General features: G+C 46.6%; 1 protein-coding gene across 1 annotated transcript; it reads right to left on the bottom strand.

The window, feature by feature from the left end:
* Nucleotides 1–4,665: 4,665 nt before the first annotated feature.
* Nucleotides 4,666–5,673, bottom strand: LOC129164923 (uncharacterized). Its single transcript, XM_054746681.2, has 2 exons — nt 5,489–5,673; nt 4,666–5,399 (listed from the first exon to the last, which is right to left on the bottom strand). The coding sequence occupies exons 1-2, from the start codon at nt 5,588–5,590 to the stop codon at nt 4,791–4,793; spliced, it is 711 nt and encodes a 236-aa protein (XP_054602656.2). The 5' UTR covers nt 5,591–5,673; the 3' UTR covers nt 4,666–4,790.
* Nucleotides 5,674–25,788: the final 20,115 nt, after the last annotated feature.

Here is a 25,788-nt window from a genome sequence, read left to right as displayed (position 1 = left end):
GATTCACCGCAGAACAAAATTACGATGCGTTTGACCGCGACTAAAGAACGGATAAACATCGTAAAAGAACGAGAAGTTAACGAAAAGCATAAAAGTCAAAGGAGGCTCTAAATCTGTAAAACGTTTATAAAATACTAAAATGAATTTAATTGGAAATTATTTTTTAGTCGGACGGTTTCTTTTTTCCTGCTTCAAGACAGAATTTATGTTCCAACATTAAATGCTGTGTTGATGCAGGTTTTGCTTTACCGTCCCGGTCGCCCAAAGCAAAAGGCTCTGGTAACGGAACTCTCAGTAATGAGACGGGGTTCGATTCCCTGCAGGGCCCTGCTGCTTATGCCGACTGAGACTAACGCTGTTTCACTACACTTTACCATCTACATAAAGATAAACTAGGTTCAGTTATTCAGTTTAAGGAATTTTGTCATAAATCATCATAAAAATCTAAATTCCTCTAAACAGTGAAGAGCTGTTTGTCATACGTCACTAAAAAGATGTCTTACAGGGCAGCTCATGCCGCTAGTACGTCGTGTTTAGCTGTATTTTAATCAACTTCATATTCAATAATTACAGAAAATTGTGTTTACAGTTGCAGCCAAAAGTCTGAACCCTATGTCGGAGTCCTACACACATTGTAACTAACGGTTTGGCCTAAAATAAAAACCTAAATCTATCTGGAACCGCTACCGGTCCTTCTGCACTCCAGACGAGTCCCGTTAGCATGACTGCAGCAACACAGCTAACTGTGTTAGCAAGGGGAAAAGTAATTTGGAAAGCCACGACACACTCACACAGATAAGATCTAAAAGAAGAGCCACATATTTCAACAATGGATCCTCCAGAGACCGGTAGAACCTCAGAACCATCCTGGATTACTACAAACACAAGCTAGCGAGCTACTGCAGCATCCCAGTCAGGAGGAATTATTCTGCTGATCTATCGATTAAATTTGTTCTAGAGTTATTTCAATATAAACACGCAGCGGTTCAACTGGCAGCACGTTGTTTTATCTATAGATTAGTGAATTATATTGGGACGGTATGATGGGGCTAATGTTCAGCTAACAACTCGTCAGCTGAGGGCTACAAGCTTACAAATGAAATATTCATCTAAAGTAAACAAACTGAACTGATTTTGGTTCTGAAGATGTTCAGCATTCTCCCTGGAGTCCAGATCAGGCTCACGGGTCTTCTCGCCGTATCCCAGATCTGACCGATCTTGTCATGTTCAAGAAGCCAGTGTGAAATATTTGAGCTTTATGACATGGTGCATTATCCTGCTGTCATGGTCTGCGTCTGCGTCTCCCCTCATGAGTCTCCTGATGTTTCTCCATCCCTCTCTGGATTCTACGGACGCTTCAAACGATGGCTTGGGAGCAGTACTGTTGCAAAAGTATGAAATAAGTGGCAGCCGGGCGGTGGCATATGCATCCAGTTCTGACTGAGAAACGCTACGCTCAAATAGAAAAAGCAACTTTAGGCTTGGTCTTTGGATGCAGGAAGTTCCATGGCTAGATGTTTGGTTTACCAACATTCATAGCAGAAACGGATCACAAACCTCTCATCACAAATAGGAAGTTGAATCTCAATGACATGTCACCAAGAAATTCAATGTATGATAGTGATGCTGCAGCGTTTGAACTGATATACATGCTAGGCAAGTTTGCCAGGCATGCCAGGCAAGTTTATTGTACTGGCTGATGCATTGTCTCATGCACCTGCACCAGGTGGTGACAGCAGTATCAGTATGGTGGTGGAGGAAGTCGAAACCAAGCCCCCACAATTCGGTTCTGAAAGTGAGGCCAATGCGGAAGTGAAATAAATTGCAGTTCCAACCTCATCCACTAGGGGCTGGTGTCAGAAAATAGCAAATCCTCATTGACTCCCATGTTAAAAATACCATTTCACAGCAGAAATAAACATGTGTACAGCTTGGTTTTTGGTTTAAATGATCTAGTTTACACTCATGACAACTCTGAGGGGGGTGAATTTTTTTCACTCTTCTGTTTAAGTGTATTAAAAGCCTAAAATTCTGTACACTGTAAATCCTCTAATACAGGCCCGGGCCTGTATTTGACTCAAGCTCATCAAGCTCCAGGCCTTTATTGGAAGGAGGACCAGAATTAGAGGCAGGCCTCAATTTCTATTGGAGCAAAATGAACTTATGGTTCGCTGGAGTTTTTGACAATTAAAATTGCGCCCACATTTTCAAAGTTAAACACATTTCTTTTAACAACGGTAGTTTCTGCTTCAGCCCTCTCCCCCCTCCCCCTGCGCAGCGGCCGCAAACTCACTGATGCGCCTGCAGCCTCTCAGAGTTCCTGCTGCTCTAAACATTAAAATAATGATTTCATTTTCTGTTCCTCACTTCTGATTACCTTCATTGGTGTCTGTTTGTTGCAACCAGCAGGTACAAAAACTAACTTGTTTTTATTTGACTATTTTTCTGTCCTGTCTGTTTATTATCTTCCTGCATCTCAATCCTAAAGAAAAACTGCTACCTGCCTTCATATATATTCACCTCATGAGTTACCTTTGAACTGCAGTTCTAAAAGATCTACCGACCGCAAAAACAGCGGGGTGCGCGCTGCTCGCCGGCCGCACCGGTGCGTCACTGGAGGACAAGGTGATGCGCCCCGATCCACAGCAGCAAAAAGCATCAGGCACAAATAAAAGACAGAAAACAGAAAAGGAAATGAGCCGACATGAACGATCGCGTGTTAAATTAGTTTTTGAGGTGGCGACACCTGATTTGATAACGTTACTGTGGCCGTGCTCAGGACGCAGATGTCTGGAGCGCGTCAACAATCAGAGCTTTGCATGCGCAAGCTGGTTAAGGTTAGGATGGGGGTGAGGGGAAGGTTAAATTGCAAGAGGGTAAAGGTCACAATTTGGTTAAATGACCGTTTTACGGCGCGTGTCAGTACCGACGCTCTGGCACAGCGCGTTGCCCTCCGACGCGCAGGAGCTTGTCACCTGCTGACAGCAGGCTGCTGTCTTTTCCAAGGACTGCATCTTGCCGGTCATTATCACGTGACAGCGACTAGTCGATGACAGGCATAACAAGTCACTATAGAGCGGTGAAGTCGACTAGTGACTAGTTCATACGACCCCTACTGCTCCCCAGAGTGTTCTGCAGCATAATCAGCACGTTCTCTTTGAACTTGATATCAAATTTTCGCCTCCCCTTCGTCTTCGCACGGTTAAAGTTACCCTCGCGGTCTATCTCTGGCAAATCAAAAGTGAGACGGATGACACAACACCCCCCCCCCCCCCCCCCCTCTGGTACTTGCTTGTTACCACATTCCACCTGGTCACAATAAAAAACCGGCCACTATTCACCTCCGCCGACTTCGACGCCGGCCAAATTGTGATACCCGGCCGTCAATTGAATACAGGCCAATATTAGAGGATTTACAGTAATTAATGAGCATCAGACCCACGTGACCGCAGAGCTAGCTCCGGGGAAAGGCCTCAGTCTAGCCTCGGCCTCGCCTGATAACTGTTCCGTCAGTTTCAGTCTCTCAACTTAGACCATTAGTTGTAGCGTTTGTGTGTTCTTTTTTGGATATTTTTGTGCAATTGTTGGACAAAATGACTTGCTGTGGTATTAATTGCAATAATAGAGCGTCCAAGGAGTCTCCACTTAATTTTTTTCGGTAAGTAAAATTATATTTATGTATTTTAGGTCACTGCCGAGCTGAGCTTAGATTTTAACATGTACTGTTTAACCATGAAATTTAAATGTAATAGGGTAAAACCCAGTGCATTTAACATATTGCTGCACTTTAGAAAATGGGTTGAAATATAACATGTTGGTGGAGCTGGGTTCCGACTGTCGGCTTGTGGAGCTCTCGGGAGACCGATGTTTTCCACCCGGTTCTCCCCTCCCCACAGCTCGGCGCATCTCTGTCTGATCGCGGCTTCTGTCTGCTGCGTGGGCTGCCGGCTTGTGGAGCTCTGGGATGGAAACCTTTCACCCGGTTCTCCCCATCGGCAGCTCTGCGCATCTCAGATCGCAGCAGCGCTTGTCTGCTGTGCGGCTGCCGGCTTGTGGAGCTCTCAGAGACCTCTGTGTTCCACCCGGTTTTACCCAGCGGTCAGCCCGGCGTATCTCTGACTCAGAAGCTCTGGTGTTGTGCACAGTTAACTCCGGTTGTAGCTAGGTTGCTACCTCCGTTAACTTAGCTCCCACCTCCGCGTTAGCTTCAGGTTAGCTTGTTGTAGCTAGTTCGACTGGGTGTCGTCAGTTGATCCCAGCCTAGGGTGACCAGATTTAAAAAACTGAAAACTGGGACACCAAAGTTTTACACAAAATTAAAGACTGACAAATCCTTGCTGGTGACTTATAACTGCTTTTTATTGTACAAAGTGCAACAACATTTGAACATCCTATTAAAAATAAGGACATTCTTTTTTTTGTGCAACGTTTTGTTATTTTCTTTTTCAAAATAATACTGTATTTGTGAAACACATTGGGCAATATTAAATGTAGCCCTTTTGTGAAAAGATAAACAAAGAATTTAACTGACCTTTATAACAGCTTTTGATTGTAGAATGTGCAAGAACAGAAACATTTGATCTACATTCAAAATAAGGACAGTTTTTCTAATATTTTTAGTGCAATCGTTTTTCAAAACAATACAGTATTTTTTAAAACACATTGGGCAATATTAAATGTAGCCCTTTTGTGAACAAAAAAAGTATTTCACTGACTTCAAGTTTTTTAGAAACAAAAATATTGCACTAAATGAACAGCCCTATTATTCCCTTTATTGTCACAGTAACTCTTTAAGAGTATTTCATGTTTGAGTGAATCTTTTTAAGCAGACTGTGGTTGTCAACAAGTCTGGCATGAAACTCAGAGCAGTCATCAAAGTTCACCCGAGTAATGAGCAGTGCCTTCAGAGTTTCCAGTCCCAGACGATTTCTCTCATTGGTCCAAGTGTTGTTCATGAGAGAAAAAATGCGTTCCACAGATGCGTTTGTGCCAGGTAGGCACATGGCAAACTGGCAGATGACGGCTACATTTTTAAATGGGACATGCTGATGCTTAAAATGTATTAAGATTTCAGCCCAGCGCTCATCTGCTGGTTTAATGTCTCGGTCCCACAGTCCAATCTTGTCAGATGTGTAAGTTTTGACAGAAGTAACTTCGTCAAAGAGCTCCGTTTCATTGATGTGAATGTTTGGCAGCTTTGAGGAGACACACCTCAGGGAGCGCTCAACCACATCCCAACCTGGTGGATCTTCGAGCAGGGTCCAAGAGAAGCACTTCATGTCAGTAAATGAGGAGCTCCACTCCTGCAGATATGAGATGCAACCTTCATAGAAGGTGTGGACGCTTTGCTTAAACACCTCCACTTGAGGGCGCTCTTGGGTAGCCAGAATGCTCTTCACCTGAAAAAAACACCAATAATAATTCAAGAAGCATTAATATAAGAGCCTTGTTTTTACATTACTTTTAATTTGAATATGTTTAAACTCACCTTTAATCCCATGAAGAGGGCGGCCTTCCTCTCCAAAAGTTTCTCCTGTAGATCACACAGGTGCTGTGCAGCGTGGACAGCTGTGCTCTTCTCTTTCTCCATCTTTTTGATGGTGTCATTAAACAGTGACAGTTGGTTGTAATGTGTGTAAACCACAGCCAGGCCTCACACACTTGGTTTTCTAGGAACTTGATGATTAAATTTGGTGCTTTTTCCTGAGACCGGAAGTAGGACTGAAGTGCTGTCAGAAGCTTCAGAACCCTCAACTGCAGGTCCCAGTGAGAGCCAATGGGTTCTGCTGGTCCCAAGGAGAGTGGCATGTTCAACATCAACAAATGAACAGAAGTCTTTCAGCTCCTCAGTTCGGACAGTGTAGATGGGAAAATATCCAAAAACCTTGACAACAAAGTTCTCAATGTCACATTAGCTCAACTTTATGTCACATGTCTGTGTAACCTAATGCTCATTGGTTGATGACAACGCCGTTGACGCAAGACGGCTCCTAAGTCCTGCGTAAAGACGATTCACCAAGTCACTCGTTGTTCAGCATGCCTAAAAGATGGTCAAGACTAACAAAAGAGCTACTGGAACGACACAGCTTTCTCAGGAAGGTGCCAGGAAATGAATATGCTGCGTTTTGCGTCTTATGTAAGTGTGAATTCTCCGTTGCTCATGGTGGAAACGCGGACGTGCAGAACCATGTTAAAACTAGCAAACATAAGCGGTGGTAACAGGCGGGAAGTTCGGTTAGCATGTTTTTTAGTGCTACTGCTGCTGGAGACAAAGACCTTAAACGCGCTGCTCAGGAAGCAACATTTGCCTACCACCTTGTTAAGCACAATCACAACTTTCGTTCAATGGACTGGACTGCTGGACTACTTCGAAAATGTTATGACCAGCATTTTACGAGTGCTCGGACCAAAGCTGAGGCAGTGGTGACAAGTGTAATTGCCCCGCATGCTATGGATTTGCTAAAAGAAGACACTACGGATACTACTCTGGTCTCTGTCGCAGTTGACACATCAAACCACAAGGCAGTGAAGCTTGTTCCTGTTGTTGTGCGCTACTTCAAAATAACCGAGGGGGTCAGAGTGAAGATACTCGACTTTACATCACTACCAGGTGAGACCTCAACCCTGCTGTGGGATGAGGTTTACAGGTGCCTATCTGCATTCGGTTTGGTGGATAAAGTGGTCGGCTTTTGTGCAGACAACACCAATACAAATTTAGGAGGAAAAGCAAGACGAGGACAAAACAATGTTTTTCATAAACTTGATCAGGCCACCCCCAACAGTCTGGTTGGTGTAGGATGTGCAGCGCACATAGTGCACAATGCAGTTCAGTCTGCAGCAGGCTGCACCTGGCACCTTCCTGAGAAAGCTGTGTCGTTCCAGTAGCTCTTTTGTTAGTCTTGACCATCTTTTAGGCATGCTGAACAACGAGTGACTTGGTGAATCGTCTTTACGCAGGACTTAGGAGCCGTCTTGCGTCAACGGCGTTGTCATCAACCAATGAGCATTAGGTTACACAGACATAAAGTTGAGCTAATGTAACTATGACAACGTTCTGATTGACATACAAACAACCCAGTGACAATTAGTTCTGTGAACTATGAGCAATTAGTTCAAAATCGGGACACTTGGGACCAAGGCTGGGCGAAATTGGGACAACATAATTGGTTTGTAAAAATCTTTGGGGACACAGGACAAATGGCTCAAAATCGGGACTGTCCCGGGTAAACTGGGACACCTGGTCACCCTAACTTAGTGGAGAGTGATTTCTTTTTAGTTGATAAGGGACTTCTTCAACAAGGAAATTAAACACAAGGTAGATTTGGAGGAAATGGGTTAATTAAAACATTAATTGGGATATATATTTCAAATAAATATAGGATTATAACCACAATGTATAGACACCTAATGGTGAAGAAGGGGAACAAAATTAACTGAATAAAATATTAACCAACAATTTACACAGAGAACATCACAACACATGATTTGTGCACATAGACAAAAAAGCTAGCTAAGGTTAGCTACTGCTAACTGTCTTTTTGAGAGTTAGCATACTATTGGTCAAAAAGTCTAGCCTGGCAAGCCAGACTAAATAAATGTATTATTTAGTCTGGCCACGCTCCATTGACGGCTCTCGGTTGTGGGGCGGGTTCTACTGTTGTCTTTCAAATGATCTCTGCATTCCACTGGACAATGAATGTGACATACTCTTGTTTCACTCTGTTGCATCATCCCACCCACCAGGCATATAGAGTGCCCTGATTGGCCCACAAATCGGATAAAGCTCTGTGATTTGTTCACTAAGCAGATAGAGCACTATGATTGGCCCACCATTATGGACCAATCACAGCTCTTAATGTGTTTGAAACCCCTCTAGAGAGCTGTGATTGGCTAGCCAGAGTCCTGGTAGGAGCTGCTGAGGTTCCAATGGAGCATGCCTAGACCATTCTTTGCAATGCAAGAATTTGGTCTAGTTCACTAGGCTACAAAAAGTCACAAACCTCATGTGAAACAACTCTGCCGCAATCTCACAGTGCAGTCCATTCAAGTCCACGTGGGCCTGGAAGAAAATGTGAGACTGTGTTCAATCTAACTTTAAAACTACTGGACCAACACTCGGTGGCATCTCTCGTAGCTTTCTGAAGAGCTGAACTGAAGCCCAATGAGCAGTTCTATTTCGTCTAGTCTTAGCCCTTAAGCGAGCTGCTATTGGAAGGGTGATCTCAGCATCAGCCAATCATGAAGAGCTTAAATGTACGCCCACCACGTGGGCACCCCTTATGGGTTATATAAGTGGAACGACCCCACTGTTCGCCTCAGTTTTCTCTTCATGCCAAGCTTAAGAGCTTCCTTTAAGAGCAATTATACAAGAAAAATCTACTCACTGACCATGTCCAGCGACGCCAGGACCTGCCCGGCCTGCCAGACGGGCTCCATCTCCAGCGGCGACTTGCACGCCAAGTGTAAGGTCTGTCTCGGGGCTCACCACGCTGGCCTGGCCTTGACCCCAGGCCTCGTGCCCGTTTTGTACCGCTCTGCCCGTGGCTGAAAAGGTCCGCCGGGTCGAGTACTTCACCCCCACCACCGACGAGGAAATTCCGGTGGGTGGCACGTACTCGCTGGACAAGGCGTTACAGTTCTTCAACGTCGGCCAGGAGCCGGCTGGCTCCTACCGACTGGACGATGTCATCGACAGCGAGGAGTACGACAAAGCTGGCTGCCATAGCCCTTTTTCCCTCCTGTACAACACGGAGGTCGACGAGTCTCGCTCAGCGGGTCCTTCTGCCCCAGTGGCTTCTCGCTCCTCCCTGCCAGCAGTTAGAGCACTGCTCCAGGAGCCGCCCGCCATCATCTCCGCGGCTGCGGCCCGCAAGGGGCTAGCCGTTCCAGAACCGGCTCCGCTTGAGGCAGATGAATTGGCGGGAATTTTCGGGGCGATACAGACGCGCTGTCCAGACCCCGTCTGGCCACGCTTCCCCGCTGCCATGAGCTGCTGGTCCGCTGCCTTCTCCGAGCCTGCCGGGCTCAAGGCGCCAATTTCCACATATGTGCCCATTACCAAGGTCGAGGGCTTCTCCGACCTGGGCTGGCCATCCATTCCCCCACTGGAGCCGGACTTGGCCTCGCTGTGTGGCGTCAAGAACCACCTCGCTGGACCGCGAGCAGTTCCCGCTTTTAAGCATGACCAGCTGCTGAGGCGGCTCGCCGGTCGCGCACACCAGTGCACCTTCCAGACCGGCGCTGCAGGAAATAACATCGCCTTCTCGCCTTTGGCATTTCCAAAATGGTGGAGGAGCTTGACGCTCCTGTCGAGTCAGAAACCATCATTACTAAAACTGCTGATGCCCTCCTCAATCTGTGCGCTGCTGTACTCACCGGTTCTGCTCGCATTGCTGCATGGCAGACCCTTATCCAGCGGGCCTTGTGGCTCAAGGCCCTGTCCTCCATTCCTGAACACCTGCACAGGGAGATGCTGGAAGGCCCCATCGCCTGGAGGTGGAGGTGTGGCCTGTTATGTCCAAAATCACATTCCAGTTAGAGTAAGAACAGATTTCATGGTAACTGAAGTTGAGACACTATGGTTAGAATTGCAGATTCCTCATTTAAAAGCTGTCATTATTGGATGTTGTTACAGACCACCAAATGCTCCTATATACCACTTGGATCAGATAGGAGGTATGTTGGATAAGGCATGTGATCTGAGAAAAGAAATTTTTTTCCTGGGTGACTTTAATATAGACTGGAAATCAGGAAATTGTCCATTGGAATAAATTGTTTTCATTTACCAACATTTGTAATTTATCACAACTCGTGCAGGCTGATACTAGAATTCAAATGAAAAGTAATGGCAAATTTTCTACAACTTTGATTGACTTAATTTTTACCAATATGACAAATTTATGTTCTAAAGCAGTTTCGATTCCAGTGGGCTGTAGCGACCATAATTTAATTGCGGTAACAAGGAAAACAAAGATGCCTAAAAAAGGCCAATTATTTGTGTGCAGACGGATGTTTAAATACTTCAATGAAGATGACTTCATAGAAGATGTGAGGAAAATAAGTTGGACACAGGTTTTAAGTGAAGATGATCCATGTCAAGCAGTAGCAGTTTTCAATGAATTGTTCACAAAGTAGTTAGACAGACATGTTCCTATAAGGAAACGTGCTGTGACCTTTTCTCAAGGTCTTCATGCTCTTCCTTATCCACTGCTCTTGATGAGGTATCAGCTGTGTACATATACTTTCCTTTGGTGTAGATCATGTGCACGTCGTATTTCTGTAGCCTGATTAGCATGCGCTGTATCCGTACTGGACAGTCGTTCAGTGGTTTGGACATGATGGACACCAGTGGTTTGTGGTCAGTTTCCACTTCAGAAGTTTGGCCATAGACATACTGATGGAAACGTTCACATGCATACATGCTCGCTAACAGCTCCTTTTCGATTTGAGCGTATCGTGTCTCTGCACTCGTCAAAGCTCTGGATGCGTAGGCTACCGGCAACCACTGTTCCTCATGTTGCTGCAGCAGCACTGCACCCAGTCCGTGTTGTGATGCATCTGCTGAGATCCTGGTGCTTCTCTCTGGGTCATAAAACTTCAGCACTGGCTCTTGTGTGAGAATCTCTTTTAACTTTAGAAAACATTGTTCTTGCTCATGGGACCAGATCCATTCGTTCTTTTGTTCAAGCAAACTTCTGAGAGGGGCTGACACTGTTGACAGTTGTGGGACCAACTTTGCCAGATAGGTGACCATTCCTAGAAACCTTCTGACGTCGTCTTTGTTGTTTGGTCTTTCCACGTTACATATTGCTGACGTTTTCTTTGGGTCTGGCTTCACCCCGTTCTCACCGACAACATCTCCCACAAATGTACGTTTGTTCACTCCAAACTCACATTTATCTTTGTTTAGTTTCAGATTGACTTCTCTTGTCTTGTCTAGTACTTGTCTCAGTCTTTGGTCATGCTCTTCTCTAGTGGTTCCCCAAACTATGATGTCATCCATCATAAGTTAACCTGGGCCCCTGTGTCCAACTTGAATGGAATTATTGCCTCATTGACCTCAACTGGCACCACCCATTCCTCTTTCTCTGATGTAGAGGTGTGTACTTCATCTACAATGAACTCCTCCTCATCCTCTGCTTCTTCATCAACTGTGTGAACTTTCTGTTTTGGAGCTGCTTTACAACATTTGGCATAGTGATTCATTTTCCCACAATTGTTACAGGATTTCCCAATTGCTGGGCACGATTTTGGTCTGTGACTGCTTCCGCATTTACCACATCTGAACTCTGTAGCTTTCCCTTTTTGGTACTTTTGTTTGGTAAATGTTTTCTTTATTACTCCATCTTTACTTAGAGCATGCACTGACGTCTCACCTCTCCGGAGCTCCTTTGCTTGTGCTCGTGTGGTTTCCGCTGCTCTGCACATGCTGACACACTTATCCAGTGTAAGACCAGTCTCTCTCAGCAGCCTCTCTCTCAGTGCATTATCCACAGTTCCACAGACAATCCTGTCTCTTACTAGCGAGTCTCTCAAAGTCCCAAATTCACACGATTTGCTTAATGTGTGAAGCTCTGCTAAATATTGATCAACAGGTATCCCCTGCTTCTGATCATGGGTAAAAAATTTGTACCTCTCATAGGTCACATCCTGTTTAGGTACGAAGTACTCTTCAGATTTATTCATCACGTCAGCCAAAGTCAAATCAGCCTCATCCAGCTGAAAGCTATTATATATATCCAATGCATCTTCCCCTTTAACATGCAAAAGGATGTGAGCTTTCAGTTTTTCATCATCTCCACCTGCTCCGCTTGCAGTCAAATATATATTAAACCTTTGCTTAAAGCGCTTCCAGTTTTCAGCAAGGTTACCAGTCACTTGCATGGATGAGGGCGGGCTTAGCTTATCCATGGCAGCACGTCGGGGTATCTCAATCACTGCAGCTCTTTACTGTTGTCTATCTGCTCTCACAGGCACCGATTCCTCTTCTGTTTGCTCTAAGTGACCACACGCGATCTGCTTCACTTTTACCGTCGCTCACGGGCGTCACACAATACAGCACAGGTCTTTAGCATGTAGCTCTGTAGCGCGCCATTACTCACGCTTTCCATAGACTCTCCCTCTACATCCGTCTTTCGCGGCTCCCCCGTGGCAAATCTGTCCTTCGTCTTGCTCACGGCCACTTCTGACACCATGTGTTGTCTTGCTTAATCTTATAATAAGCAAACAAGGCGTGAAAACTCCTTTTCCAGATCTTTATTTAGCACTAGCCACCACTGCTGTATCATCCATGCAGTTTCCCTTCCCTCCTATAATCTCCTCTCCAGCCTTCTGGGTAATTGAGTTCTTCCTGAACTATCTCATAACATCACACTAGGGGGTGCTAAAAGCAAGGAGAACTGCTTAGTATCCCTTTAACAAACACACACGGTACCAACCAACACAAATGTGTCATCACATACATGTTAGGTAAGAGCTTCATCCTCCGCCCTACAAAACATCACATCCTGAAGTGTAAGAGTCAACGTCTGGACCCTGAACTCTACATATTTCCACATGTTTATGTATGAAAAGGACTGTGCATGAGAGTCACTCTCTTGTTGAAGCCAATCAGAAGATTTGTAGCTAAGAGTTTTAGCATGACTCTGGTGCTTCGTAGCTCTTTTAGATCAGTGTCTTTGTGTTTGACGCTCTGAGGTTTGAGAGTGAGGCTACTCTCCTGCATCCCTGTCGGCTTGATGCTAGTAGATTAAAGGAGTAGATGTCAGGTTGTTCCTACCTATAACCAAGGCCGGATTAACCATATGGGCAACTGGGCAATTGCTCAGGGGCCCACGAACTCTAACAGGCCCAGGGCAGCAAGGGCACGGGGGTGACCATACGTCCTCTTTTCGCCGGTCATGTCCACTTTTCACTCCGTCGGGGGGTGTATTGATGAAAATGTCCGGTTTTTCATCCAGGAGCAGGGATGGAATTATGGGGGAGCTGGATATCCTACACATGCAGGGGAGCCGGAAATAGTTTTCTACCTATATTACATCATTCATGGACTCTTTTGAGCAGAGAGCAGCAGAGCGATGATCGTTGGTGCAGCGCTCCAGGCTGCTGCGTCCAGCGCACGGTCCATTCTCAAAGTGGCACAACCAAAAAACTATAATTACTGTAACACACGATCGTTCATGTCCGCACATGTTCTCTATTTTCTGTCTTATTTGTGCCTGAAGCGCTCTGCTACTGCGGAGCTCATCACCTGGGCTGCGGTGATTTCACCTCACTGACGCAGCATCGAAACACGCTCTCCGCTTTGCGGTCAGGAGATCCCTTTGGTCTGCTCAGAAGTAACTGATGAGGTGAAAAAGTAAGAATCCAGGCAGCAGATTTTCTGGAGAGTTTAGAGGAGATGCAGGAAGATGAGAGACAGACAGGACAGGAAATAGTTAAATAAAAACAAGAAAACAAAGTAAAATGTAGGTAGATTTATCTCCACTACACATTTTTACCTGTATAAAACAATAAGTTACACACATGTCATATTTATACATCTGATACAATTCAGATCACCTTCAAAACTCAGTCACACACCCAGGGCCGTTTCAAGACATTATGGGGGCCAAGGCAAAATCCCCCCCCCCCCCCCCCGAACCTCCTCGCTCCTCCATCATGGCCTCTCTATTGACCTCCTGGGAGGAAGGGAGGTGGAGGAGGAAGAGGAGGAGGGGAGGAGAGAGAGGGAAGCAGAACACGAGGAAGAGAGGAAGCCTTCAAGGAGGGATGGAGCGAAGGAGGAGATGGTGGGTCACGTGGAGGAAGGGGAGAAAGAGGGAGAGATTCAGAATCGTTTGGAGGAGACCAGCGCCTCCTTGGCTGCAGCTCTGCAGGCTGTAGAGCACAAAATAAAAGAGGAGGACAAGCCAAATGAGTGAGTACACATGAAGTCAGGCTAGAGAGTAGAATCAAATAGAATCCGTCCGGGTAAATAAAACACATCACATTATCTTTCTGTTTTCTGAAATAAACAAGTCTAATATGAAATTTCAGAAATTAGGTCTGGATGAGGGGCAAAAATGTAGAAAATCATCTTTACTTCCAGGTTTCCCCCTTTACCATTACCTAAAACTAAAAAACTCAAATGAAGAAAACAGTCATTGTCCAGATGGTCTAATCGATTTTTACTTTCTTTATGAAGCTCCATGGCAGCCATGACACCTAATAAAAACATGATTTCTCGTGTACTTTACTGGTCTTTGTAAAACGCCATTCTCCTATAAAATGAAAACAATTATAAAACATGAGTTTTTTTAAAAGTATAAACAATAAAAAAATCATGATTTATATGATTATTTGGGATTTATCATTACTTTTTGTTGATCTTTACAATTAGTCGACTGTATTGTGTGTGTGTGTGTGTGTGTGTGTGTGTGTGTGTGTGTGTGTGTGTGTGTGTGTGTGTGTGTGTGTGTGTGTGTGTGTGAATAGTGAATGTTACCCATAAACTGAATCTTAAAGCTGCTTTCCATCAGTGGAGGAACTCACCTCCACACTTGACTCATTGATTCTGTCAGCATGTTGATCGAAGCCTCAGTAAAAGCTAATTATTCCATTTTTCTTTTTCAAATTTTTCCAGCTTAAAAGGAACCGTCTCTATCCTGGATGACATCAGCAGCGTGTTTGACGACTTGGCAGACCAACTGGATGCAATGCTCGACTGATTTCCAGCCCCCCTCCCCCTGACCCATCCCTCATGACATGTAGGTGTGTGAGAAGACGGCGCTCCCAAGACTAAATGCTGGCTCTTCGGGGAGCTCGTGTTTGAGCGTCTGGCCCTCCCATGTTAAGTGCTTCCTGAGTAGCCTTGAAGAGGGAGTCCTCTTTATCTGGTGCTCTAGCTCTGGCTCCTTCTCCTGATGCGAGGAAGGTGCTCCCACACGACCTCTGACCTCTGCAGCCCAGCGCGTTACCTCCACCCAGCCTCAGACTGCTGCGTGGACCGAGAAGCACAATAATTCATCTCTGCACAAAAAAGGCTGGCTTAGACAAACTTTCGGGTGCAGTCTTACAAAGAAACTAAGCACACTAATTGTCTCAAAGGCAAGTAGACGGAGAGATGAACAAACACGACACGCTCTGATGAGGATTTTTAAAAGCACACTGAAACACGGACCGCTCTCTTTGCGTCCGTCTCTCCTCTAAAATATCAAAAGGATTCATTTTTCCAGATGCGTCGTAGCCTCCGTTTCTCCTCTGTACGAGTGGAGGCCAGTGGTTCGCTGGACCTCCTGACCCGCGTGTCGTCTCTTCTCACGTTGTTGTTGGTGCTCTTGCTGTTATTGTTGGCGTTGTTGTTTCGAGCGTGTGCGTAGTCCCTGCTTTTTGCTCATGTCAGTGTCCTCCTGCTCGTACAGTACGTAGTTACGCTAAGGATCAGACCAGCTAGGAATTCTTAAGACACTTGCACATAAATCAGATCGCCGGTGTTCATCTCTACACATGAAGGTTTTATGCTTGATAATAATAAGAGACCAACACTGACAAAAAGCACACGTGAGGCACAACCAGTGATTTCAAAAATATATTTCTTTACATTTCAAGGCTTTATAGCCCATCCAATCAACATTCACACATAGGTTTAAAACAGGCGCTCCTAAAGCGCCCTCTAGTGTTTGCTTAGTAAAATTGCCTTTAATCAACTTAACCTCCTTCTCGTCTTCCTCTTTTATCACCATTATTTCTAAATTTGGTGTTTATTCTGCAAATCTCCGTGCCTTCGTGTTTATCTATTCCTTTTGTTTAACAGCTTCATGATTTATTTGACCACGCCCCTTTGTGCCAGTGATGTCCGAGTGATTTAACCCTAAAAGTCAACCCCCAAATGTCTGCAACCTTCTGTAACTATTGCAAAACCTTGTATGAGCTAATATAAATACATAAAATAACAAAGAAATCTGGTAAGCTGTAATAAGTTGGCTTCACTCCTCCCGACGCTCCCAGTTTTCAGTGTTTTCCCTTCATATGAGCCAAGACGGTGGATCAGCCACCAGTTTTCATCCTAGTGAAAAGTCCACTTGTATTTTTATGCTCTTTAAAACAAAGATATTTGAAAGACAGATAGTTCTATGTGAATAATAATAACTATGATGATAATCAAGAGGAATCTAGATGTTAAGCTGAAATGATCTGAGCCTGTACATTTCTGTTGGAGTTCTGGATGTGTTGTGACGGCTGTTGTTCCACGGTCAGGTTCAGGTTGCGTTTCTGCTGTGACGATACACTCCTGTACAGTTGTGATCAGAATAAATGTATAAATTAAACCTCGCTTTGCCTTTTTAATGCTTCATGTACGGCAATGTGCATTTTGCCTTGGGGCTGACTGGAGAACTGTAAACTAGGACTTCCTGCTACAAAAGCACATGTTAAAGGGGACGTGTTACGACTACATTTTTAAAGTTAGAACAATTTTGTGGTCTATACAAAACAGGAAGATGAAGATTTTTGCACAAAACCCTTTTAAATTAAGCAATCTCACCAGCTCTTTGACATTTTCAGTACATTTAAGAATACACGCTTGCTGGATCACAGGAGACTGGGTTTCCAGGTTGCTGGAGGACTGGAGGAGCTGAGCACGGAATAGGGAGCAGGATCCGGTAAGGTGAGGTCAGTATGGAGTGGACAGCCAGGGAGCGGCTGGGAGACAGCGGGACTGGTCCGGTAGGTTGCAGCACGGTGTGAAAGGTGGTGGTGGAAATCTAGAGAAGAGGCAGCTTACAAAAATCAGACAAGCTTGGAAAAACACACAGGAACTAGCAACCTGGCTAGAAGTACGACTTGGACGATATCTATTCGGATTACTCGGTAATCAGGCTCGGGAGTCGTGGATACCAAAGTTGAGTTAATCATCCAGCGAATAAAGATGTCTCCCAGCAGCTTATATGTCCCTGACCAACTGATGAGCAGATGGCTGCAGCTGGTCCACTCCTTGACACGCCCACCTGCAGGAGAAGCTCAGAGAAGGTTTAGCAGAGAGAGGAGGACTCACCCCAGACCACGACACCAAGATAACTTAAAGTGATACTTTACAACTTTTTTGTATTTTGAACTCATTTTCTTGAGCCAGTATGTGCCAAAATGACCCTTTACATGGTGAATGAAACGTCACTCAGACCCTCACCGCTCTGTGGCCAGAATACCACACTTGCAACTTCAGATTGCCGGTCAGGTCTGTTGGAGTTAGTAGAGCTGGTATGCCTGGTTCTGCAGCCTTAAGGTGCTTTTCCAGGAACTCTACTCAGGGCAACTCGGACCGATGCAGTTCAGCCCGACCACGGTTTCCAAGGGCACGCTTTGGTATTTTCTCCCCTATTTTTAGTCCCTGCTCCATTGAGGTACCTGGCAAGGCTGAGTTGGGCCGGTATCGTGATTCTGGCCGCTGATTGGCTAGGGGCTTCATGGAGCTGGCGTGGGAACAAACCTGCTTTCAGATGGGCTGACTCAAGCCACGCTGTACAGAGCTGTTTTAGGCTGAGTAGTGCTCCTGGAAACCACCTTCAGTGTCTGCATGAGTGATTCATCACTAAACTGAACTAATCAGCAGCAGCAGCTCCTAGATGTTAGTACTGGGTATGGAATGGAATATGATTTAAAATATAACTCCAGCAAAAGTGTTGTTCTAATCTACAGAACCACCCAGGATAAAAGGCTTAATTTTCCTGTGTTTAAGTTGTCCAGCAACAGTCTGGCAGTCTGTAAGAAGATGAAATATGTTGGACACTTTATCACAGCCGATATGAGCGGCGATGATGATATTTACAGGCAGCGCTGCAAGCTATATGTGCAAGCAGACACCATTGCACGGACATCCAGCTGTTGTTCCACACCTGTTAAAGTGGCATTATTTAAAGCATACTGCACACCACTATATACTGCACATCTGTGGTCATTCTATAACAAGTCTAGCTTGCACATGTTACAAGTGGCATACCATGATGCAATGCAATTCAATTCAAAAATACTTAAATAATCCCAGAGGGAAATTGATTGCTGTAGTAGCTCAGAATAATAATAATAATCAAGTCATCAAAGAGTTGTTGTATATTACAATGGCTGTTGGCAGGAAGGATCTCCAGTAGCGGTCAGTGTTGCAGCGAAACTGAAGAAGCCTCTGACTGATGACACTCTTCCATTGTTGGACAGTCTTGTGAAGAGAATGCTCAGGGTTGTCCATCATTTTCCATAATGCAACGAGAATCCTCCTCAAAATTCCCAGGGGAGGCAGTGCTAGTCAAACGTGTGTTTCTGTGAGCGTGTGCACATTTAAGGCACTTGTAAGAAATTTAATGTTCAAGTTTATGAGACGGCTGCAAGAGTCTTCCAATAGTATTATAGCTGCACTCTCAAATCCCACTGTGAGCTGCTCTCATTGTATGTCTAGGCTGAGAATGCACTGGTTAAAATGTTTGGGTGGATTTATCTCAACTAGTTAGTTTTGTTGTCCCTTACCTCCACTGCAGTTATATCCTGTGATTTTATACAGTCAGGGTATATACAGCAATCCTTAAGTAAAATTTAGTACTTTTTAATACTTTTTTTTACTACCTTCAGAATTTTTTTAAAACCATCACAACACTAAATTGCAAGTGTTAATCAGCGACCTATTTACACATATTTTAACATATATAACATACAAAAAGCATAGACTTAGAGACTCACTGATGTTGACAACGTATTGCGCATATTTATTTTACTTAGAAAATATGCCAGGCACTTCTTTTCAGCGGTTCAGACAGTTGACCACGGGGCCTGAAATGATGCAGAACGACCACTGAATATGACGTCATCATAATGTGACCGGATATGCTAAAGTAGGGCTGCTCAATTATGGCAAAAACAATAATCACGATTATTGTGACTGAAATTGAGATCTCGATTATTTAAGACGATTTTTCAATTTATGTAGATTTTTTTAATTTATTTTTATTCAGTCATAAAATTGCTCAGGGCACAATCAGGGCAAAAATAAACAAGAAACAAGATGATCACTAAAAGAACTCCTGATTCCCAGTATAAAAAGAACAATATACTTATAGCTCATAGTTTATAACCCAAGGGCTATAGACCTTGGTTTAACTCATTTAAGTCTAACCAGTACAGACCCAAATACCAATATCTTGCAAATACTGACAGCAAGAATTATACAGTGGCATTTATAACAAATACATGCAAATTGCTGTTCACTAAATGTTGCATAACATTTATTGAGTCGTGTCAAGGTGCTGTAGGAGAGTGCACTAGCACCGTGTCCTCAGAGAGATTAGTTATTAGTTATCAGCGTGAGGAACTTATTTCTACCTTATTTATAAACTATTTATTTACAAGTCCATCAGTTAATGACGTAATAATTGTCCCAACCACAGCTGCTCCCCCCACCCCCCAACCCGGTCTCACAGCAATCGGGGCAAGCTGCATGTGTGTTTAGCGCGCCGCACGCGCACACTTAGCCGTTTTTAGTGGCTCAGGAGCCCGCAGGTACGGTGTGTGTCACTCACTCTGGTTACTCCAACAGGGAGCCGGCTCTGAGAGCCGTTTTTTTAGCGACTGACACATCACTACATCATTCCCTTTCCTAATGTCCTGAAGAACGGTCCGGAGCGCAGGCGGAGTGTTTAGCTAACCTGCAGCAGGAAATGTCGATGATAGTTATCCAGAAAGTAGCTAAGGGTTACCAGAGATGTTTCTGAGGTGTTCGCTAGGTACTTTTAAGATTTAAAAAGTCAAGAAGGGGGTCTGAAAAGCTGTTGGAAATAGCATCAAAGTCGCTAAGTTGGCAACGGAGCGCTTCATTTGTAACTCAGGGCAGCTCAAGTGGGAGGAGCAAATAATCGGCTTGTTTTATTTTTATAATCGTTCAAAACATTTCATTCGGAATATATTTCTATGTCGATGTTCAGAATACGACACCTGATAGTCTGAAAAAAATAATACCTAACTTGGAAAAAATAATACCTCTGAGACCAAATTTAACACTTTTAATGGCCTTAAATTTGACTATTTTTATTTATCACTTTTTAATACTTTTTAAAACCCCGCGGACACCCTGTACAGGCTTTTATTGGTATTAATGTTAATTGGTATCCTTTCTTTTCTTGTGTTTTTCTTGTATCTTTTTCTTTTATCTGTATGTTTCTTTTAAAATGGACTTTAAGTCTGGCAATAAACATGTTATAAATCAGCTGCGTTCATGATTTAAAACATGCAGGAAATGTGCTGGAAGCAGACTGCAGCTCCAGGTATGTCAGCTCAATATTTGTTTGAGTCCCAACAGAGCCAACTGCCAGTCTGGAGTTGAAAGTGGAACATTCTGGCCAAAGGGGTGCGATATGTGCTGGGTGGCTGTTCATTAACCCTCTAAAACAGGAGTATTCGATTCCGGTCCTGGAGGGCCGGTATCCAGCAAGTTTTAGTGGTTTCTCTGCTCCAATATGCTTGATTCAGTGGTTCAAGCACCTGTGCAGCAGTCCAGGCTCTAGAGAAGCTTAACTCCGTAAATTTCCAGGGCAATGGGGTTTTGTCCCTCGGGCGGGACGCTGGAATGCTAAGGAGTTAATCACCTGCTGGTTGAAATCAGGTGCGTCGAAACGGAGTTAAAACTAAAACGTGCTTGATACCGGCCCTCCAGGCTGGGAACTTCATACCACTGCTGTTAACGGTCATTTTAGCACATACTGGCTCAAGAAAATGTTTTAAATATGAAAAAATTTCATATCATGGCTTTAAAATGTGTGCAGGACTCCGACATAGGGTTCAGATGTTTTGCTGCAACTGTAAACACAATTTTCTGTAATTATTGAATATGAAGTTGATTAAAATACAGCTAAACACGACGTACTAGCGGCATGAGCTGCCCCAGGCGAATGACACGCCTTTGTTTGACCCTTAACCAATCACAGTGAGCAATATATTAGTGCCCCGCTTGTTTTCACTTGTGTGTGAACAAACATGGCTTCGCCGCGGCTGAGCGACAACGAGGTTTTCGTTCCGAAGAGGAACGCAGGGTTTCCTTAGCGCGCGACGCTAACTACTTAGTGACGTGACATGTCTCGGAGAAAGCGTAAAAACACGTTGGACGCTTCTTCTGAAGCAGGAAAATAACACTTCTTAAGCAGAGCACGACGCCGCCTCGGCTCGTCCACCCTCTGCCGAGCCGGTGTCGGTAACGGACTGAGCTCGGTCACTGGGTCGTTTGAGCTGCCCCGTGACTGCCTGATGGAAAACCGTTGGTTACGTATTGTAACCCCAGATTCTATGAGTCTAGTCGCATCCCTTAAGCTAGCTGCTATTGGAAGGATGATCTCCGCATCAGCCAATCATGAAGAGCTTAAATGTACGCCCACCAATAGTGGGCCCCCTCGTGGTATATAACCGCAGTGACCCCACTGCTCACCTCCAATGGCTCTTATTCCCATCAAAACCAGTGGGGCCAGTGGCTTAAGGGCTGCGACTAGACTCATAGAATCTGGGGTTACAATACGTAACCAACGTTCTATTATCGTCTAGTCTTAGCCCTTAAGCTAGCTGCTATTGGAATAAAGCGCAGCTGGATGGGTTTACGCCCCACTGGTTAACACAGCCAATGGACACACCCAATCAAATCTCCTCTAGTGGGGGACGTTCAGCCTCAGACCAGGCTTAAAGACTGAGGCAGGCACGATAAGAGAGGGGCCCCCACTAAAAAACATCATCCACAAGAGGATGAAATCCATCTCAGCAAGGCCAATGAGGTGCCATAAGCATTCATTTAGCCTGCTGGGGTCCAAGCACTGAACGAGTGATGGATCCTGAAGACACATCTCGTAAATAATAACGAGTAAAGGAACAGGGTGAAGCCCATGAAGCAGCCTGACAAATGTCTTCCATTGACACACCACTGAGGAGCGCCATCGAAGAGGAAATCCCTCTGGCTGAGTGAGCCCTGAGTGCCTCAGGGGGATGCTGCCCTGATGATGTGTAAGCGAGGGAAATGGCGTCACACAGCCAGCGTGAAAGGCGCTGGGCCGACAGCGCCTGACCAAGGGAAGACTCCCTGTAGTGCACAAACAGGTTTTGTGAGCGACGAATCCCTGAAGTGCGTGACACATATCGTGCAAGCGCGCGCACCGGGCAGAGAAGGTGAGAAGCCGCCTCCTCCTCAGAATTATGGGGAGGAGGAAAAAGTCCAGCCAATGAAATTGACCTGGATTTGAAGGAAGCATTAATGCTTTTGGGCACAAAGGCTGGGTTGGGGCATAAAACAGCAGACCCGCCATCCTCCCGGATCCTGAGGCATGCGGGAGCCACTGAGAGGGCGGTTAGGTCACTCACTCTCTTAACTGATGCTAGCGCCAGCAGCAATGCAGTTTTAAGCGACAGGAACTTGAGTGAGACTTGGTCCAAGGGTTCAAATGGAGCTTCAGATAAGCCACGCAGAACCACCGTTAGATCCCATTGGGGAAAAAGCGGGCGGGACACAGGTCTGTTCCTCCTGACACCTTTTAGAAAACGTTTTGTGAGGGGATGATTGAAAACAGATCTATCTCCAAAACCCTGATGACATGATGAGATAGCTGCAGCATATGTCTTAACAGTGCTGAATGCGAGGCCCCTGTCCATCAGTATCTGCAGAAACGATAGGACATCCGCCAGCTGGCAGGAGAGCGCTTGAACATTCCGTTCTGCGCACCAGTTCTGGAAAGCTGCCCATTAAAGCCCCATTCCCACCTGTACCGGGTCGGCCCGGGCCGGGTAGCGTAGGTTGTTTACATATCTGGGTGGCCTGGAATTTTCCCGGGCCAACCAAGGCTCATTCTCGGCCCTCTTCCCGAGGGGTACTGCTTCAGGCCGACCAGGGCCAACACGCCCACTGCTGACAGCAAATTCACACCTTCCATTAGAGCAAGCCTCTGATTGGTGGGTAGAATCAGCCTATTCACACCTTCCATTAGAGCAAGCCTCTGATTGGTGGGTAGAATCAGCCCACATGGGCTTAAGGCACGGATGTGTGGAATCAACCGGGCCAGGCTGGGGCCGACTGGGGCTACCCGGCCCGGGCCGACCCGGTACAGGTGGGAATGGGGCTTTAGCAGCGTAAGACGCAATGGTAGAGGGCGCCCGCGCACTCTGAATCGTGGCGACCACATCATGCGGCAGCCCAGAAGCCTCTAAGCGTGACCGATCAGCGGCCAGACCCACAGCCGTTGGCCTATTTGAGGATGTTTGATTATCCCATCCGCCTGGAGAAGGGCGTCCGCCCTCCGCGGGAGCCTCCACGGGGAGCCGGACACTAGCGCTTGCAGGTCCGGAAACCATGACGCGGACACGCGTCTGGGAGCCACCAGAATCACCGAGAGCTGTTCCGACCGAATTCGGTCCAGGAGACGGGGAATCAGAGGGACTGGTGGAAACGCATAAAGGAGCGTTCGAGGCCAGGGCTGGTGTGAGAAGGCGTCCGCCCCGAGCGGGGGTCCGTCCCGGGGACTCAGGGAAAACCACAGGCGACACTGAGCGTTTTCGCGAGCCGCGAACAGATCCACAGACGGTTCCCCGAACCTGATCCAGATCTGTGATATCAGTGCAGGATGTAGACGCCAGTCGGAGTCGCGGGGTCCCCCTCTCGACAGGATGTCTGCCGCTACATTCAGTACCCCTGGAATGTAGATGGCTCTGATGGACAGCAGGTGGACATGTGTCCAACACAGTAAATCTGTGGCGACACGCAACAGTGGGAGGGATCGAACTCCCCCTTGGCGATTTATGTAGGCTGCCGCTACCCGGTTGTCTGTGTGAACTTCGACATGACGGCCTTCTAGAAGGGCAGCGAAGTGTCTGATCACATTCCTCACTGTCATAAGCTCCAACACATTTGTGTGCTCGTGCGTGTGGGAGGGCCAGCGATCTGCCACCGTATGGGACAAGCACGTGCCCCCCCACCCCGACAGTGACGCATCCGTAAACACAGATACGTGTGACGCAGGATGTCCGATGGGAACCCCGCGTGAGAGGATGCAGGGGTTCCCCCAGTGAGCGAGGTCCCCGCCCACTGAAGGGGGAATCCTCAACATACGTCTCTTCTGACGTATCGGGTGTACCCGGAGGCGGACGAACCAGCGTTGCAAGCGCCTCGTGCGCAGCAAACCTAGCGGCACCACTGAATGGGCTGCGGACATCATGCCCAGGAGTTTCATGACTAACCGGGCTCTCACGATCTTGTGGGGTTGAACACGGGAGATCACCGTGGAGAGATCTGCCGCTCTTGCAGGCGACAAACGTGCTCTCATTAGGGAGGCGTCCAACTCCACCCCGAGATACACAATCGACTGGGATGGAAGGATGGAGCTCTTTTCCCAGTTTATAGAAAACCCTAGGGTTGACAGATGCCCTGTCAACCTCCTGGTTTGCTGTGATGCCTCGTCCTTGGACCGAGCGCACAGGAGAAGATCGTCCAGGTAAAATAAGACCCTCATTCCCTCCGTGCGCAGTGGCTGCAACGCGGTCTCCAGACATTTGGAGAATGTGCGCGGGGCTAGCGAGTAGCCGAAAGGGAGGCGATTGAACTGATATTGAACTCCCTTGAACGAAAAACGCAGAAACTTCCGGTGGTTTGGAACTACTGGTATGTGGAAGTATGCGTCTTTCAGGTCGATTGACGTGAACCAATCCCCGGGGCGCACATATTCCAGGACTTGTCTCATCGTTAACATGCGGAAATGCATTACTGCTATGGAGCAGTTGAACAGGGACAGGTCGAGAATCGGCCTCATTCCTCCCGACTTCTTCGGTACTACGAAGTAGCGGGAGTAGAAACCCGAGAGCTCTTGTCCGCGAGGGACTCGGGAAATAGCGTCTTTGGACAGAAGTTCCCACAGCTCCAGCTCTAGCGCCTGAGACTGCACTTGCGATGTGAACGTCGTCTCCACGATCCCGTTGAAGGGAGGTGGAGTGGCCTGAAAATGAAGTGTGTGACCGCAATGAATGGTGTCCGAAATCCATTTGCTCATGATGCAAAGGCGGCGCCACTCGTGCGCGCGTTCCGACAGTGGACGCGTGTGCGCGGTCACGTGAACAACGTCTGAGGGTTGTGCATGCGCCCTTACCGCCGTCGCCCGTACCAGAGAACTGGGGGCGACCCATGGAGGGCTGCGCTCGAAAGGGCGAGTGTGAAACAGCTGGAACAGGCTGGTCCACACCGCGGAGCGTGGAGTCCGAGAGTGAAGGACGAGTGGGAGCCGGGCCTGTGCACGGGGGCGACAGAGTGCTAGCGGATGGAGCCGCACACTGTGCCGCCGCGCGTGGTCGAGACAGCGACATGACATCCCGCCCCACCCAACGGCGTGGGGAGAGCGGGAAGAGTTGGGCCTGGCCAGATGCTGGGGCCGGAGCGCAAATGGAGCGCACCCTTACGGCTGGCCGTGTATTATGACTACCTGCAGGAACATGTGTGCGTGCAGCAGTGCTTGGTGTGGGGAACGTGTGTGAAAACTCGGCAGAGGATTCTGCGGAGGACTGTGGGATTGTGCTCTTTGAGTGACGTTTTTTGGATTTATTTCAAAACCAACAACATCAGAACAATCAGTAACACACACATTCCCCCCAAAGAGTCACTTCCGTGGCTGCTTTCGGCGAGGCTCCTGCACCTGGGACTGCCAAGACAGCGTCTGCTGGCCCCGCCGGAACCGTTGTCCGCCATCTCGCTGGTCCCGCTGATGTGGAGCCGAAGCGGGAGGCCGGCTCCGTGGAGCGGGAGGTGCAGCTGGACGTCTGAAG

Source organism: Nothobranchius furzeri, chromosome 11 (assembly GCF_043380555.1).
Source record: "Nothobranchius furzeri strain GRZ-AD chromosome 11, NfurGRZ-RIMD1, whole genome shotgun sequence".
In the NCBI taxonomy this organism is placed as follows: Eukaryota; Metazoa; Chordata; class Actinopteri; order Cyprinodontiformes; family Nothobranchiidae; genus Nothobranchius; species Nothobranchius furzeri.
The sequence above is the reverse complement of the archived record's forward strand: the minus strand, read 5'-3'. Positions and strand labels throughout refer to the sequence as shown.